The 19,261-nt window shown below is 41.6% G+C and overlaps 1 protein-coding gene across 8 annotated transcripts in view; it reads left to right on the forward strand.

Annotated features, from left to right (window-relative positions):
• Positions 1–19,261, forward strand: part of srgap2 (SLIT-ROBO Rho GTPase activating protein 2) — a 182,245-nt gene that overhangs the window by 112,721 nt on the left and 50,263 nt on the right. For all 8 annotated transcript variants that reach the window (XM_069941877.1, XM_069941878.1, XM_069941880.1 and 5 more), the window contains 5 exons: positions 9,510–9,725; positions 10,360–10,488; positions 12,318–12,539; positions 15,513–15,614; positions 19,031–19,228. In XM_069941877.1, the coding sequence (XP_069797978.1) occupies positions 9,510–9,725; positions 10,360–10,488; positions 12,318–12,539; positions 15,513–15,614; positions 19,031–19,228 (867 nt within the window). The remainder of the gene's footprint in view (positions 1–9,509; positions 9,726–10,359; positions 10,489–12,317; positions 12,540–15,512; positions 15,615–19,030; positions 19,229–19,261) is intronic.

The following is a 19,261-nucleotide window of genomic DNA, read 5'->3' on the forward strand; positions in this document are numbered from 1 at the left end:
TCTCAGTCTTCTACATTCCAAAGTGAAAAATCCCAGTTCTGCTAACCTTGTCTCATAGGACTTGTTTAGGTAACATCCTGGTAAATCTTCTCAGCACCCTCTCCATAGCGCTCACATCCTTCCTATAATGAGGTGACCAGAACTGAACACAATACTTTAAGTGTGGTCTTACTAAAGATTTGTAGAGTTGTAACATGACCTCTCTACTCCTTAATTCAATCCCCATCCCAATGAATCCTAACGTCCCATAGGTCTTCTTAACTATCCTATCAACCTATGGATGACCTTGAGGGATGTGTGTATTTGCACCCCCAAGGTCCCTCTGTTCATTTACCCTCTTAAGTAACCTTCATGCCACTGAGGCCAGACAAGAACACAAACAAGGAAAAGCTAAATAATTGACTTTTCTTCTCCTGAGTAGACACCTTTGTCCTATCATAATTAATATTGCCAGATTATTTTTCCATAAACATAGTTTGGATAGTGTTAGGTCTGCTTTGTTCATGAATGAGTGAGTCAGACACCAGACTGAGTCGAAATCAAGGTTCTTTATTACCGGATTGTAACACTTACAACTAACAGTGTTAGTTGGAGAAGGCGCATTCTCCTGATATCAGCAAGTGGTGTTTATTTATACCTCAGGACACATACTTAGTAAATTATCATACCATTACACTGTCCAATGAATAAGCTGTTGCTACCCTTCACTGTTAGTCTGCTGCTCATCAGCTTGTTAGTGCCAAGCTTATCTTGAGTGTACAAGGTCACATCTGCATTCTGTTACTCCTTAGTACTGGGTGACTCCTTCTCCGGTCCCATCTCATGATGTTTTTACCTTACAATAGTCATGGACTGTTAATGTGCATAATATGAGTTAGTCAACAAATAATGGAGCTCTCAGCATGAATTACTATTTTGAAGTTTTCCTTGATTACCTTAGGAGGTGAGGGAAGATATGAAAGGAAAAATAGATGGATCCTATTCTTGAGAGGGACTATGAAAAAGTCACTGCAGCAGGTTTACTTATTGCCTCTTATTTTTATAATTAGTAAAATTAAATTATAATGTCACGGTAAAATCAGAATTTCATTAAATGATAAGATTGTAACAGTATAGCAGTGACTACGATAGTCCAATGTGCTTTTATAGGTGTCTATATAGTTGCATTGCACTCACCTAATGATTATTTTGATGGACACTCACCACTGCAAACTTCTGTACCATTCAAAACCTTGCTATGTTTTCCTTTGTGGTGCAGAGTAGACAAAAGACTACGCTCTATCCACAAATAGAAAAAGCATGTGATAGAAGGCTCCATTAGGACCTCGGTCAAGGATCAAAGTAGTATTGTGACTTTCATTGGGGATTGGATCTAGTGCATTGTTAGTACTGGTTGCAAACAGGACTCTGTTGTAGGGCAACTTACATATTTGGATTGGCTCTCTTTACAATCATAGGATGAAGATCGATGTGTTAGAAGGCTGAGGTATCAGAGTGGTGGAAGCATTGGGAATCAAGGACTTTAGCCGTTGGAGAGTTGGAGCTATCAGGGAATCAGGAGAGCTTGAGGTACTGAGGCCAGAGGCAGTCAGGGGATATGATTCATTGGTTGGGAAGGTGGGATGTGGTCCAAATGATTACAGAGGGCTGAAATGAAATGGTAGAATTTAAACGGGGGAATCGTCCTGGCAAGATCCCAGTCCAATGCTATGCCATGACAACATAGTTGTTCTTGGAGTGATCAATGACAGTATTTTCAGAACCACATAGATTAACTTCTTAGAATGGGACTAAAGTAATGATACATGGAGGAAAATACACTTTATATTGTATCTGATACTGACATATGGCAGGTATGTAAATGTGACTTGTTGAGAATTGTGCAGTCATATTTCCAGAATTGTATGAAATGGCTATTTCACTCCATTGAAAGTCCATTTTCTCTGCCAAACCTTTACTGAGAGCTTCAAATATTTATTCTGTCTCACATTGAAAGAGGGAGACACTCTACAATGATGCTGGGCCTGGGAGGATATAAAACCTTGATGGATTGTGCAATTATATCTGGCACTAGCTCCTTTTTGCTGCTCCGTACAAATCTCTGTTGTGGTGTTAAAGCAATAAGTCAGCTGGATTTCTGCGTGAAAGAATGTAGTTCTGTAAACCAGTGACTAGACTACCCCCACTCCCTCAGGGCCCTGGACTCTTATGGCCTGATATCATGAGGGGAATCATATAACTAGTGAGGTAATTTTCCTTTACTTAAATGTTTGAGATCACTAACCATGTGTCCTGTGCCATTTTGAGCACTGCTCTGCTTTGTTTGCGCTGTTTTAATTATCGTTCTTTTATATCGTTGTCTCTTGGAAACAAAAACAACCCTTTTCCCTTTTCAGTCAATGAAGAACAGCCCTTGACCATATTAAGTTCCTGGCATAGATTAATTATTTCCTGATGGGCTTTGTCCACCTTTATTTCTGACATTGAACTATGATCTATTGCACAGATGTTGAAAGCTGACAAGTACGTGTAAGGGCTAAAGGTTATCACTAGTAAAGTACTGTGTGGTTTTGGGCTTCCCACCCCGAGGGTTCTGACCCAATATGTTGACAATTCTTTTTCTGCCACTGATGCTGTTCAACTAGCCTAGTTTCTCCAGCATATTATTTTTTTGCTTTGGACTTAAGGAGCAAGGTGGGTAGTGGGGTTTGAATGTGTGTCCCGAAACTGCTTTTAAGTCCTCAGGCCCACTCTCAGCAGAAGTCACAGTGCCAGCAATCGGGACTAGGGTTCAAATCCTGCACTGTCTGTAAGCAGTTGGTACGTTCTCCTTGTGTTTGACTGGGTTTTTCCCGGGGGCTCCAGTTTCCTCCCACCATTTGAAACATACTGAGGATGTAGGTTAATTGGGTGAAAATTGGGCGGCCTGGACTCATGGACCAAAATGGCTTGTTACCGAGCTGTATGTCTGAATTAAAAGTAAATTGTACGTCTATCAAATCCTTACTTAATGTGGTTTTAATTGGAATGTTTTGGGTCTGTTCAGCTTTCACTTCACACAGAAACTTTCCTGCACTGTGCACTCCCAGAAAATCCCATCCAATAATTTTCTGAATCAGTGCTTCAACAAGCTGTGCATTTTGCATCCTTGAATAACAATGGCGGCATCTCGGATGCACTGGCAAAAGGGTGGCACAGTTAGTATACTAGTTCCTGCAAAGCTATTATGGAGCCACAACCTGGGTTCAAATTTGGCATCGTCTGTAAGGAGTTTGTACGTCCTACCCATAACCTGCCAGGGTTTACCTTGGGTGCTCTGATTTCCTCCCATCCTCTAAAAACATATATAGTTGTTAGGTTAACTGGGTATCGTTGGGCGGAATGGTTTCAATGGCCGGAATTGGCTTTACTGTGTGTAAGTAAATTTAGAAACCCATCCAACTGTACTGTTTATTTTTTTTATGACGGTTGAGTTTTTTTTTCTGAAAATTGGAGACGTTTTGAATCTTTTAGGCTGCTTGTCATAGTTTGCTCAAGACTATCATCAATATATTCGCAAAATGAATGCTCAGAAGATCGATTAAGAAGGTGGGAAGTTAGCAATTGCCCCACCTAGATCATGGAATTCAATCAATGACTTTCAATCCAGTACAGTTACCATCATTATACAGCCTTCAGTCCTATGTAAGGTGGACTATATACACAAATACACACAGAGATAGGATAGAGTATATAGTATACTTAGAGTGCACAACAAAATATAGCAGACAACAAATGAGGAAAATGACCAATCAACCTGTTCTCAGATTCCAGAGGAAGGAATGATGGCCAAGAGAACTTGAGAAATGTTTGCAAAACTGAAAAATGTACCCATTCATGTGTAATTTTCAAGATCTCAAAAGGGCATCTTGACCAGCAAAATACTGTACTTCTAGTGGGGTTGAGAAATGTTGGTTGTAGCAAACTTGGACAGTGTAAGGTAAACTTGGAGATCACTTCTCTGAGGCGCAGACTAGGAGATGGCTTTACTGAGAGCCTTCGCTCGGTCCACATCAGTTGCCAACCACTTCATTTCCATGCCCCACTCCCATGCTCACATCTATCCATGGCCTCTTGTACTAATCCACCAAAACCACCCATAAATTGAAAGAACAACACTTGATTTTTCTGTCTGGGCACCCTCCAACCGGATGGCATTAACGTCGACTTCTCTGGTTTCTGCTAGCCTCCTCTCCAATCTCCCTCGCTTCCCTTTCCCTTTTTCTTCTTTCCTCCAGCTCTCTACTCCTTCCCTCTCCATTCACAGAGCCCACCCCCCCCCCCACCCGTCTCCCTTATCCACCTATTACCTCCTGCCTTTGGGACTGTGCTCCTTCCTCTGCCCCTCTTTCCCCCCCCCCCCACCCCTCACCATTTGCCATATTATTTTCATATTTGATGAAGGACTCAAGCCCAAAACATTGGTTATGTATCTTTATCTTTACTATATAATATACACTGTTTGACCTGCTGAGTTTCTCCAGCGTTGTTTTTACTTCAACCACAGTGTCTGTAGACTTTCAGGTTTTACTTCAGACACTCCTAATTTTAACATATGATATGAGAAATAATGGAATTCAAAAGTAGGAGTTGAATTCCCAAACTGATTCAAGCAAGACACCTAACCACTGTTGCCCATAAAGATTCAGTGACTGTAGAAGACAGTGTTATTAATTGGCTTAAAATGAAAAGTGAAAACGCAAAGCTGGAGAAACTCAGCAGGTCAAACCGTGTACTTTATATAAGAAAGATAAAGATACAGAACCAACGTTTCAGGCTTGAGCCCTTGAACAAAATGCTGGGGGAGGGGCACAGTCCCACAGGCGAGAGGTCATAGGTGGATAAGGGAAAGATGTCACATCAGCAACAGGGAGGGGAGAACGGCTCTGTGAAAGGACTGGAGAGTTGGGAGGAAAGAAGGCAAAGAAGAGAGGGAGGAGGTTAGCAGAAACCAGAGAAGTCAATGTTACTGCCAAAGGACACTGTTTGACCTGCTGAGTTTCCCCACCATTGTGATGTTACTGCAATCATGGCGTCTGCAGATTTTTGTGTTTTACTCTTGTTCATTGGCTATTCAGTAGTTGTTACACTTTAATAGTGCATTGTCTATTTTATAATCTCTTGAAAGTGGAAACTAAACTTGATGAGCTTCCTACATCATAACAATTCTTTTATCAGAGATGCAGTTGATTGTTGTCTCGGCTTGTGTTACTTTCTTACCTCAGAGAATTGATATCTGAAAAAACATCTTCATTGACCATTTTGCAATATGATTCAGAGCCAAAAAAAACCATGCAGATACTAGAAATCTGAAATAAAATCAGAAGATACTATAACAAACAGGAGGCCCAGCATCTATGAAGAGAGAAATCTTTTCATATTTGAGGTCCATGGTTACTCTGATGTCTGGACTGCTCAATATTTCTATCATTTTCTATTCTTAATTTAAACTCTATAAAACTGTTTAACCTCTGAGAGTTTAATTCCCTAAGTTGTTATATATTTAGTGTTGGTGCTTAATTCCTCATTCTGGTGATTTAAATGTACTTATTAGCCCATTTATTTGAAATACTTTTTAATGACCCCTTGAAGTAGAACATTTGGGATAGTTTTGAAATGGGTTAAATAGAATAAAACGGTGCAAGTTGTGTGAACAAGTAGGACAGCATCTCTGGAGAAAGAATGAAGTTATTTTCAGTTTACTGATCTTCATCAAAATAAGAAAGATTAGAGATAAACTAAGTTGGAAGGTATAATGAAGGTGGAAGAAAAGCGTTCCATGCTCAGAATTTAGAATATATTCCAGAATGAGGAGTTTCGGGGTGGCAAGGACAGCAGGAAAGATCAATTAACAAAAGGGCGGCAAGGTTGTATCATGGCTATCCCTCAAGGTCGAGATTGATGGTCTTTGTTCCGTTGGTCTATTTATGGGCTCTCAAGTTCAATCTTGAAAGCAAAGACCAGAACGAAGATGCCTGTGTGTGTAGTTGTTTAACATGTACTTGAGGTTGCACTCCTAGAAGCGCATGATACTTCACAAATCAACCAACTAGTTCCAATGGCATGAAAACCATGACAATTGGAACTGACGGATTTGTTGCAGCATTCATTGGCCTTCACAGCCGTTGAGTTCAAAGTAACTTCGCCTGTTCTACCATTGAGGTCTTGGCTGGATTGTTGTTTGTCAGGGACCTCACCCTCGACTTTACTGCCATGGGTGGCCCTACCAGGAGCATAGCTCCAGACGGTATCGCTCTCGGGATCTCAGGGCCACAGAAACTTCTCCACCACGACAAGGTGACAATCCACAGAGAAGATTCGCAGTTCGGATAATGGTGTTACAGCGCCAGCGATTGGGGTTCAAATCCAGCGCCGTCTGTAAGGAGTTTGTATGTTCTCCCCGTGTCTGTGTGGGTTTCCTCCCACCCTTCAAAACATATTGTTGGTCAATTAGGTGTAATTGGGCGGGACAGGCTCATGGGCCAAAAGGGCCTGTTACCCTTGCTGTTTGTCTAAATTTAAATTTAAAAATGAAAAAGGTGGCACTAACAAAGGAGTGGTAAATGGAAATACAATTTCCAGTTGATATTGTTTGGTCTGGAAGATGACAAATGTGTCACGTTGAAAGTTGGGATATTGTTCCTCGTGTTTCCATTGAGTTTCATTAGAATAGCAATGCAAGAAACCAAGGGCAGAGAAGCCATATTGGGAGAGAAGCAGAGAATTAAAGTGACAGAGATGAAGCGTTCCATTCAGTGGACACTCGATCCAGTCTGCATTTGGCACTCCCAATGTGAGAAAGAGCATCATAAACAGTGAACACAGTGTACTGTGAGTTGAAAGAAATAAAAGAAAAAAAAGTTAACTAATGCCAGCTAACCAATCTGTGTTCTTTATTTGCACCTCAAACGGATTATTTTTCTGCTTCATTTGAAGATATATTCCTTGGGCGAGATTGGGGAATTAAATCACTCTGTACAAAGTGAAAAAGTCATGGAATGAAATGTCCCCCAAAAAAGACAGAGTTATCCCCAATTTTAAAAATAAATGTTTGTGCTCTGAGATCCATACTTAAAGTGCCATTATATTCACAAAATTTTACTGACCTGATTGTTGACAATGTGTTACCAGGATGGTGAGAATTTCCAGAATCTGTATATCCACAGTGCACATCTTGCCCCCCACAGTGGCAGGACCTACCCACTAAGACCAAGGTCAGCTCGCACTCCCTAAGAAAATTATGATACAGTTATGTTTTTTTTAATATAAAAACATAATGCTGTAGAAACTTAGCTGGACAAACAATGTATTTTATGTAGCAAAGATAACCAACATTTCAGGTTTGAGCCCTTCATCAAGGTTCGAGAAAAATGTTGGCAGGTGCCCAAACAAAATGATGCTGGGAGATCCCTGTCACTGATCTCGAGTAGCGAACCACTTCAATTCTGCACCCCACTCCTATGTTTCTCCACGGTCTCATGCATTATCCATCAAGACCACCGGTAAACTGGAGGAACAACAGTTGATTTTCTCTCTGGGCACTCCCCAACCAGATGGCATTAACATCGACTTTGCCAGTTTCTGCTAGCCTCCTCTCCGTTCCCCCTCCCTCCCCTTTGTTTCCTTTCCTCCAGTTCTCTATCCACTTCCCTCCCCATTCACGGAGCCTTCCCCCTTCCCCTGCTTGCTGGTGTGCCCTCCCTCCCTTATCCTCCTATTACTTCCTGCTTATGGGACCATGCTCCTCCCCCTGACCCCTCCCCCACCCCATCATTCTGTTCGAGTGCCTGCCTACATTTTTTTTCATACCTTAATGAAGGAGGTGAAATCAAAATGCTGGTTATGTATCTTTGCTATATAGCGTGCACTGTTTGACCAGCTGAGTTTCTCCAGCATCGTGTTTTTAATTCAACCATGGTGTCTGCATTTTTTTAATCATAAATTCAGAATTGCTCAGTTGCAAAAACTATAGCTACAGCGTCATAGCATTGGTTTGTGGTTGAGTGCATCACTACCAACATATTATAACATATTAAAATCCCTGCATTCAACACATTTCATAAGTGACAGGTTTGTTGATGTTGTCAAATAAATACAGCAATGAATAGTTGTCTTTACATCTAGATATTAGGGTTAGGGTTATAAAAGCAGTGAGTAGTTATCTTTACATCTAGAGTTCCTTCAGTAAACCTTTGGTTTTCAGTATAAAAGTTGAACTCGTCACTCTTCCTTAATGCTATTCAAAATGGTTGTAAGAGTTGATGGAATAAAATAGGGACAATTTCCGCTGATTGGTGGTGTCCAGGAAAAGGGGCCAGAACCACAGAATTTGAACTAAACCTTTTAGGGTAATGTCCACTCATACAATGGAGAAAGAGGCCATTTGGCCTATCAGGGCAACACCAGTTCTCAGAGAAATCCGATCAATATCCATTCATCTACTCGTTTCTTCTCTTATGCCCCTCATTTCTGCACTACTATGCACTTTCCCCTGGGGTAATTTACAGGATCAATTATCCTATCATCCAGCATGAGTTTAGGAAGTGGTAGCTAACCAGAGCATCCAGAGAAACCCCTGGCATCACAGAGAATATGCAGACACCAACAGACAGCGTCGGAAGTTGAGATCAAACTCCGTTCTCTTGTGCTGCGAGGTACCACTAATCCACCTTAATGTCTCACCACGCACATGGAATGAAGATCTGGAGACTAACAAGGTCGACTGAAAATTCAGATAATACCTTGAATCATTGAAAATTAGTAAGGGATAAGGAGTTCAGATTAAGTTTAAATAGTTCAAATGTAGATCAATCCTAAGAACAGTCACGAGGTCAAACAACATCCTAGTGTCTCTTTGCCCACCTTAAAATTTGATATCCTTCATCCAACTCATTCCTTGAGATTTTTTTTTTGCAAAGACCAATTGCCTCCACTATACTTGACCCAAACATTACTTATGCAATGATTGAACAGTTTAGCTTAATGATCCAGATATCACTTGATAGAGTTTTCAGTAACTATATTTTTTACTTTGTTATCTAAAATATGCTTGTCCTTCAATTTGCATCATTTGTTCATCAATCTTTCACAGGTCCAGATGGCAACAATATCGCTCCATAATTCAAATGCCTTGTTGCAAATGTTTTGGATTTAAAGGCTCCTTCTTTGTTAAATGTTAGAGTCCAGAATAAATGAAACTAATTTCTAAAATATGTAAATCTGCAGTATAAAATGACCCCTAATTTGAAATAGGAATTTTAATTGGCAAGGGAATTTTATTATATAACCATGGTATCTTTCCCTATGAGTGTTTGAGCTGAGATTGTGGAAAGAACTTTATTCTGTCTCTAACGTCTGTGGTACACGCCCTGGTAATGTTTCATTTCTTTTTTGACCACTAAGGTTTCTTTGCAGCAAAATTCAATGTTAAAGACCACTGTGACTTGTGACTAAATATTCCTACTTTGCAGGTTATGAAGACCTATCACATGTACAACGCTGACAGCATTAGTGCAGAGGGCAAGCTGAAAGAGGCAGAGAAACAGGAAGAGAAGCAGATTGGCCGATCCGTGAAGCAGGAGGAGCGGCTAATTGGCCGCTCACCAGACCCAGTGGCCAACATCCGATCCGAGGAGAAGCATCAGAGACGCAGCTCAGTGCGAAAGATCGAGAAAATGAAGGAGAAGGTTTGGCATCTTAAACTCTTCTTCTCCCTTTGACTTGACCTAATCTCCATCCCATTCTCTCTCTTCCCTCTTTCACATTTCTTTGCTTTTCATTTTCCCTTTTCTGGACATGAGATATGCAGTGTGCAATTAGGCTGCACTCAGGTGTGATCCAAGACAACGAGTGTTGCAACACTGACAGGAAACTCTTTGAGATCAAGTGACTGCTGAATGGATCAGCTCACTCCTGTCACTTTAATCCTCTGCTTCTCTCACCATTTGGAGTAAAGTGACTCGACGGAGTTTGTTTCGGGAAGCTACTTCTAATAAACTCTAGGCGACCGTAATTTCTCAGATCTGCATGACTAACAATGAATGCAACCAAAGTCAGGGAAATTCCTTGCCTTTACTCTTCTGTTCCATGCAGTGCACTTCCAAATTGAAATAGTTGGGGGAGACATTCTAAATTGTAATTGTTAATCATTAATTAATAATTCATCTGTTGAATGTGACTGAGTTTGTTTCGATACCCTGATGCTAAACCATCTGGGCTGAGATTCCCTACCCTGACACAGATTGTTCGTTTATACACCTGCCTATCTCAGTTATTAAAATATGCTTATAACCCATGTTCTTAATGTTCTTGTTTTCCTAGCGTCAGGCAAAATACACAGAGAATAAACTCAAGGCAATCAAGGCACGGAATGAGTACATCCTGGCACTGGAGGCTACCAACAGCTCCGTCTTTAAGTACTACATCCATGATCTGTCCGACCTGCTTGATGTGAGCCAGTTTACTAACTTGTTCAGACAACATACCTGACAGAGTAGTTTTCATGGACTGAGTTGTACTCCTTCCAGTGAAACAGAAGTCTGCACACAATGTGATTGTAGTAAATACACACAGTAAATGCTAGAGGAACTCAGCTGGTCCCACAGCGTCCATAGATATACCTCGAAGAAGGACTCAGGCCTGAAACAACGGCAATATATCTTTTCCTTCTATGAATGCTGCAAGACCAGCTGAGTTCCTCCATCATTTACCTGGTGTTTTAACTGTCCTCCTTCAGGATTCTGCAATATGAAAGCAGTTTATACTTTAAGTGGGAATGAGGTATTTCATTGGTGAAATTCAGAGCCCAAAAAAAAACTGTGACCTGAAAATTTGAATCTGGATATTCAGAGATGATCCAAAAACAGAAAATACCAGAAACTCTCAGACAGCATCTGCAGAAACTAAACTGTATACATTTCAGAATTGTTTCTCTTTCCTCAGATGTCGCCTGACTTGCTGAATGGTTCCAGCATTTTTGTTTTTTATTTCAGACTTTCATCATCTCCAGTTTTTCGATATTCTGTTCATAGATATAAAGAAATCGTGCTAAATAGAAATCCTAAAGTAAATCTCAAACATTTTCCTAAAAAATGTTGAGGTTTAAGTGAAGATTTCAATCTTGGATTCTTTGATTTTTCTTTTGCAAACTCGATTAAGGTACAGAGAATCCATGGTCCAATTGAATGGCAACAAACTTATTTCTGTACCTGTGTTGCTGAAGGCACTAAGGTTGAATATTTTGCAAAGGTTATAAGCTACTCATGTTTTCGAGGTAAACAGATGCTCACAATTTGGGGGTAATGGGAAATCTGGGTCTCAGTTTTCTCCCTGAACATCTCAAGATTAGCATCATGTTACAAAAGCTTGCTCCTGGATACTGACTGTTTAGATTGGTTAGGCATAAAGCACACCATGATTGAAGTAAAAACACAATGCTGGAGAAACTCAGCAGGTCAAACCGTGTTCTTTATATTTGCAAAGATAAAGGTACATAACCGATGTTTTGGGCTTGAGTCCTTCATTTAAATTGGTTACACTGGAATCAGAGAATAAAACAGGACAGAAGGAAACAATTCAGCTCTTACGTAGAGCTATCCACACAAAGTTATTCCCTTTTCCCTGTAAGGACAGTATTTATCCAATTCACTTTCAAAGTCCATCAGTGAATCTGTGTCACCAGTTTTTTTCGGAGGTTGCATGACAGATCATTGGTTGTTGGAGTATCTTCACATTCAAAGCCTGCAGCAGATCAAGAGGATGGCTCACCTCTAACTTTAAAGGAAACCAGGAATGGTTAGTCCAGTAAATGCTGGCCTCGCAGTCAGTACCCAGATTAATAAAATGAAAAGGATCAGAGGAAATTTGAGACCTTTTATCATCTCTTAATCTCTTTTACTCAAAGAGAGTGATCCAAACATCTCCAGGCTTTCCACTCATCTGGAGTCCCTTGTCTCCCAAGCACAATTTTAGTAACTTGTCTAGTCCTTTCTCCAGACCTTTGATCCCTTCCTAATGTAATCATAAAAATGGAGACCTGAGACCTCATCAGTATTGTGTAGAGAAAAAGCAAAACTTCCATGCTCTGGAGGCCTTCTTCTGTTAACAGAAGAAAGGCTCCACATACTTTTGTAATCAGCCTTTTCAGTTTATGCTGCCAGATTAAAAGCTTGCTGCCAATATAGTCATTGATCTTCCTTTTTTTTGTTAACATTGGGAATATACAAGAATTCAATGAAATCAGTCCGTCGACAGATCTAATCTCTGTTCTTTCGTTCTAGTGCTGTGACCTTGGATACCATGCCAGTCTGAACCGTGCAATGAGGACATTTCTTTCAGCTGAGATTAATGTTGAACAGTCCAAACATGAAGGGCTGGAAATTATTGAAAATGCCATTGACAGCCTAGAAGCTACTAATGATAAGCAACGCCTTATGGAATTGTACCACACCGTGTTTTGTTTGCCTCCAAAGTTTGATTTCCAACCACACATGGGTGACGGGGTGAGTATATGCATTTAAACTTGAAGTAATGTTTGTCTTACTGGTTGATGGGCAATACTCTTGTTATTTTTGAAAGATCTATATCCCCAGAATTATACTATTACAGACCTACCGTACTGGTATTATGCACCAGCATTTTTTCTTCTTTTTTCTTGGCTTGGCTTCGCGGACGAAGATTTACGGAGGGGGTAAACGTCCACGTCAGCTGCAGGCTCGTTTGTGGCTGACAAGTCCGATGCGGGACAGGCAGACATGTTGCAGGGGAAAATTGGTGGGTTGGGGTTGGGTGTTGGGTCTTTCCTCCTTTGCCTTTTGTCAGTGAGGTGGGCTCTGTGGTCTTCTTCAAAGGAGGTTGCTGCCCGCCGAACGGTGAGGCGCCAAGATGCGCGGTTGGAGGCGACATCAGCCCACTGGCGGTGGTCAATGGGGCAGGCACCAAGAGATTTCTTTAGGCAGTCCTTGTACCTCTTCTTTGGTGCACCTCTGTCACGGTGGCCAGTGTAGAGCTCGCCATAGAACACGATCTTGGGGAGGCAATGGTCCTCCATTCTGGAGACGTGACCCACCCTGCGCAGCTGGATCTTCAGCAGTGTGGACTCACTGCTGTCGGCCTCTGCCATCTCGAGTACTTCGACGTTAGGGATGAAAGCGCTCCAGTGAATGTTGAGGATGGAGCGGAGACAACACCGGTGGAAGCGTTCTAGGAGCCGTAGGTGATGCCGGTAGAGGACCCATGATTCGGAGCCGAACAGGAGTGTGGGTATGACAACGGCTCTGTATACGCTTATCTTTGTGAGGTTTTTCAGTTGGTTGTTTTTCCAGACTCTTTTGTGTAGTCTTCCAAAGGCGCTATTTGCCTTGGCGAGTCTGTTGTCTATCTCGTTGTCGATCCTTGCATCTGATGAAATGGTGCAGCCGAGATAGGTAAACTGGTTGACCGTTTTGAGTTTTGTGTGCCCGATGGACAAACTAACACCAAATCTTAGTTGTACAGATAATGACCTGCATTTATCAGACTGTAGACCAAGGATCACTATGGACCCAGCTGAATTGTACCGTAGTTTTATGCAAGGAGAGACCCAGACCCATCATTGTTCTTCTGTGTGACGCAATCCTTAAGACTTAGCAGAATTAAGGCCATTCATCTCATTGCCATGGGGAAATTAAAGGGTAGCAATATCTTAGGAACACCACTACTGTCATTTTATTCTCCTACGCTGCTCACCATCTTGACTTGGATAGAATTTGTCCATATCCTCAAGCCAATCCATTGCCTATCCAAGAGTTTTGTGTAAGATGGTTATACAAGAAGAAAGCATACAATCAACTTCACAACTAGTGAATCTGCAATTAATTCAAAGTTTGGCAACAATGTTGACATCCTGACAGTGAAATAAAGGAGCATGTACAAAATCGGTTTCAGTGCCAGATAGTGGGAAGTTTCTACGTCAGTGTCTTTTCAGAATTTGATTAAGAACACCCAATTGTTTTACAATCTGGAACAACTCAATCCACTAAGAACAAGCAAACCTCTGTACTGTAACTAATCATTCTATTATTACCTCACATCCCAAGGGGAAGGTTATTATTAAACTTTTGCAGTGGTCAGCATGTCAGTGTTCCCTCAGTTCAATGTAGTTTCTTTGTTTACTCAGGATAGATTGTTTTGGGCGAAGGTGATATGCAAATTGGTTCTTGTTGTTTTTAACTGTACACTGCAGCTTCCTTTCTCTTCTTTCTGAAATGCCAATAGGCATGGCCTTGGGCGTTGAAGGCTCCCTGATCGTATTGGAGGTTTGAATCTGGAGTTTGAGTTGCCGATGAATCAAACTTGACTCTGTGTGACTGCAGAGGCTGTAGGAGCACTGGAAGTGAATCCACAGACACTCAGTAGCCCCTTTCACACTGGCACCTTGTCCTAGTAATTGACAGACAATCAACCGGTTAAGGGTCCAGTGTGAAATCTCCTTAATTGGCACACAGGCGTCAAATCACACCAGGGATGACACAACCTAGGTAAGTTGTATCATCCCCGGCATCTACTGACACCTACGTGTCGATTAGCCCGGTGTGAAAGGGATATGAACTATCCAGGGGCAAAGTAGTGACTCTTTGATGACGATTTTGTATGAGTGCAGGAATGTGATGGAAGCAAAAGATTAAAAAGAAGATATAAACTTTGCCAACCTATAAATTTCTAAAGGACCGTGGGAAAGTCGCAACATGAGAGAGAAAAGAGAGCAGTGGCGGATCTGCCCTCCCAGAATTCCATGAGGCAGAGAAACCCCTCCATGAATGTTCCGTGCATGCAGCCCTTTCTCTGCCGCATGGATTTCTGGGAGGGCAGGTCCGCCATCGCTCTTTATAAATTGTGCGTTATTACCATTAGGACTTTCCCACAGTCTATAAATTGTGCAGCTTGTGGTTTATACTCTTTCCCATGGTCTTTTTAAATTTATAAATGTTTATATAGGTCGGCACAACCAGAGGGGCTGAAGGGCTCTTACTGTGCTGTGCATAATGTTAACTATGTTAACATTAGGCACAATTAATTTTGCTGAACTACAAGATCATAATACATTGATCAGGATTTAGGCCTCGATGCATCATTCAGATGTCACCAGTGGAAGATAACATCCCTTATCCATGGGGGTGCTTTGTGATGAGTGAAGGACACAGCGAACCAACCGGTTAATAGTGGTCCAGTGTGAAAGGCAAAACTAGCTTCCTTCACCATTTCACTGAACGGCCAATCTAAAGGTTAGCCAGTGTGAAAGGGGCTAGTGTGTCACTAAAGGGACTCTCTTGTGCTTCTCTTTCTCCCTTTCTGTAAGGGGCACTGGGCAGCAATAATGCGACTCTGTCTGCCTTATGTCAGGCAGAAGGCAATTTTGTGTAATATTACATGTTTTTATTATTACATGACAGGAAAGGAATCTTGACTATGAATTTGCTGTCTTTTGTAATCGACAGGTTTCTCACCTGTGTGCTCAACAGCCAGTGCAGGGGGATTTGGTGCAACGGTGCCAACAGCTCCAATCCAGGCTAGCCACTCTGAAGATTGAGAATGAAGAGGTGAGTCTCTTGGTATTCCTGCTGTGCAGCCGCAGAACAGTTGTCTGGGTTGGTGTGTGGGACAGGCCCAGTTCATTGCCTGAAGGCATCTGGTCGTGGGTGAATGGGTTGCATACAAAAGCAGACTGATCAAACTCCCAGTCCCAGACCAGTACTGGATGAGGTCAATAGGATCAAAGCAGACATTTTCTGTAACTGGAGGGGGTTTGCAGTCTGCTGCTTGACTCCAGTAAGAGTGAACGTTTGCCTTCTGTGTGAACAATGGCTTCTTGAAATCAGCCCAGCACTCCCACTTTGTACCAATGTCTTTCTACATTTCACATGTTTCATTTCAAATTCAATTTCAAAGGCTTGCATTTTTAAAAATTTAGATGTACAGCACAGTAACATGCCCTTCTGGCCTACTGCCGCCCAATTAATCTACAACCCCCCACCCTGTATGTTTTGAAGGGTGGGAAGAAACCGGAGCACCCAGAGGAAACCCATACAGACACGGGGAGAACGTACAAACTCCTGAGAGTCAGCACCAGATTTGAACCCAAGTCGCTGTAAAAGCACTGAGCTAGCCATGCCATCCCTGTGCCTTCACCTTTTCTATTACATTTGGTGTCATTTAATCTTTTCAAAGTTTTGTTTGCTATCCTTGATGTCTGAAAAATCTCAATTTCTTCACCCTTTCAGTTTGTTGTTTCTGGACACTTTTCGACTGGAGGAGCCACTTAATTTCTCAAGTCTGTTCCACTGATCTATTAGATCGAAGTTAACTTATACCCAATTCATTGAAGTTCCATGACCCTTATTAACTTTTCTAACAAAGCTCTAATTAATCTTAGTCTCAGGAATTTGCAGAGGTTTGGCATGAGATCGGAAACCTTGGCAAATTTCAACAGATGTGTGGTGGGAAGTGTGCTGACCAGCTGCATCACGGTCTGGGAGGGGGACAACAAGCACTGCAAAAGGTAGTGGACACGACCCAGGACATCACAGGTAAAACTTGCCCCACCTTCAAGGACATCTATAGGAAATGCTGCCGTGAGACAGCAGCACAATCTTCAAGGATCCACACCACCCAACACACACTCTGTTCTCACTGTTGCCATCAGGAAAGAGGTGTGGGGGCCACAAGACTCGCACCACCAGGTTCAGGAACAGCTGCCACCCCTCCACCATCAGACTCCTCAACAACAAACTCAATCAGGGACTTATTTAAGGATTCGTAATTGCACTTTACTTATTTTTTTTCTCTCTCTATATTGCAGTTTTTTACATTGCTTTGTAAGATTACATTGTGTAAGTTGAGTCACTTTTTTTTTCACTCCCAATAAGTGGTAATTCGACCTTGCCCACAGAAGAAAGAATCTCAGGGTTATATGTGATGTTATGTATGTACTGTGACAATAAATCTGAAAAATCTTGAACATTTCATTTGACCTGGACCATCCATAGTATTTGTATGAGAATACTTCAGTCACCTTGTATTGTTGATGGGGAAAAGTGTTTCAAGATTTTCTTCCTCTGTAGTCTTTCATTTATTTTATGGTCCCCTCTTATCTAATTTTGCTCCAGAGATCCGGGGGGTGGGGTTACTCTGCACTTAAAAACTCCAATCAGATCACCCCTCAAGCTTCTAAATTCAAGGGAATATATCCCGTGGTTTAGGAATTGCCTTTTTAATTTAACTGTTGAGCCCTGTTGAAATTCTGGTTTTGTGGTAAGTTGTTGAAGTCCACTGTCATCTCTGCGATCTACAATGCAAACCTGAACCCCCCCCCCATTCCATGTGAGGAGATCTTCTAAGCAGCATTCTTGGGTTCATTCTACAGATGATCTCACCCACCACTGATCTCTGTGTATACCAATTCAGCACATCGTTTTGGCCTGACCCACTATTGAATAATATCATTTGCTTCCTTCTTTCAATATTTGTTAGCGCATTCCTGTTTTACCCAGGACATTCATCGCCTTAAACTTGTGTAGCAACCATTCATGTTGAATGTTATGGAAGGGTTGTAAGAAGAATAGGTTCACTATATATAAGCTTTCCAGTGTATACTTTAGATGTCATTTCCTCAAAAAATATTTAAGCATTTGGTCAGAGGACCTGCAGTTACTGCAACTATGTCAGTTACCACTGACTGAGCTACTTTGATGTAAGCACTTGGCATTTGCTATTTGATCTATAATGACACTGGTTTGTTTGTTCTTAATTAATGAAAGTAGTCAAATTAGAGTTCAACACCATGCAAACAGGACCTCCATCTTATCCTTGCTGACCACGATGATCCCATTTGCTGCGACCATCCAATATCCCGTTAAAACTTTCCTATCCATGTACTTATCTAAGTGTCTTTAGAATGGTTCTACCACTTCCTCTAGCAGCTCATTCCATACACCCTCCATCCTCCGAAGAAGTGCTCCTCAGGTCACTTCTAAATCTTTCCCTTCTCATCTTAAATGTAGGCCCTCTAGTTTTAGATTTGCCTATTCTGAGGAAAAAAGTCTAACTATTTACCTTATCTATGGCCCTGATGATTTTATAAACCTCTGTTGGGATCCCCCTGGCCACGTACACTCCATGAAGAAAACTTACAGCCTCTCCTTGTCCAAGCCCTAGAATCAGAGCAACACTGTTGGAACTTTTCTGCACCCTTTCCATCTTAATAATATATTTTCTATTGCTGGAACGGCACATAATATTCCAAGTGTGGTCACACCAACATCCTGTACAGTTGCATCATGATCCCCTGCTTCTGGACTCAATGTCCTGACCAATGAAGGTAAAGATGCCAAATGCATTCTTCACCATTATGTCTACTTGTGTCACCACTTTCCTGAACCTATGTACCTGTACCCCCCAAATCTCTTTGCTCTCCAATACACCCCAGGACCCCATCATTCGCCATGTAAATTAGCTTGTTTCCATCTCATTGGCACCTCTGCAGGAATTACAAATTCTCTTGTGATAACTTCAGCACCTTTTAAAAAAAATGTAGACATACAGCGTGGCAACAGGCCCTTTTGGCCCTCGAGCCGTGCCACCTAATTACATGCAATTGACCTACAACCTGGTACATTTTGGAGGGTGGGAGGAAACTGGAGCAACCTGGAAGAAGCCCACACAGTCAAGGGAAGAACGTACAAACTTCTGGCAGACAGTGCCGGATTCGACCCAGGTTTCTGGCGCTGTAAAGCAACTGTTACATATCAAGCCTAATCTACATCTCTGGGATGTGCGATACTTTTAGCTATTTTCAGCTCATAAATGCAAATAACAACTAGGAAATAATTAAAAATAAAAAATATGATTCTGAATGACTGCTATGGTTCAGTTGCATGTAGACTTCTAGAAAGTTACAGATAGGGGTCCTGTCATGGATTACCTTGCAGTAATGAATTAATTTGGTTTGTCTTCACAGGTGAAGAAGACCATGGAAGCAACATTACAAACAATTCAAGATATTGTCACCATTGAAGACTTTGATGTTGCTGACTGTTTCCAGTACACAAACTCCACTGAGTCTGTCAAATCTACCCTTTCAGAAACCTTCATGAGCAAACCCAGCATTGCCAAGAGGCGAGCAAATCAACAGGAGACAGAACAGTTCTACTTCACGGTAAAATGTTGGGATGGCAAGGCAAACTTAACT

The sequence above is a fragment of the Narcine bancroftii genome, chromosome 5, assembly GCF_036971445.1.
Source record: "Narcine bancroftii isolate sNarBan1 chromosome 5, sNarBan1.hap1, whole genome shotgun sequence".
NCBI lineage: Eukaryota > Metazoa > Chordata > Chondrichthyes > Torpediniformes > Narcinidae > Narcine > Narcine bancroftii.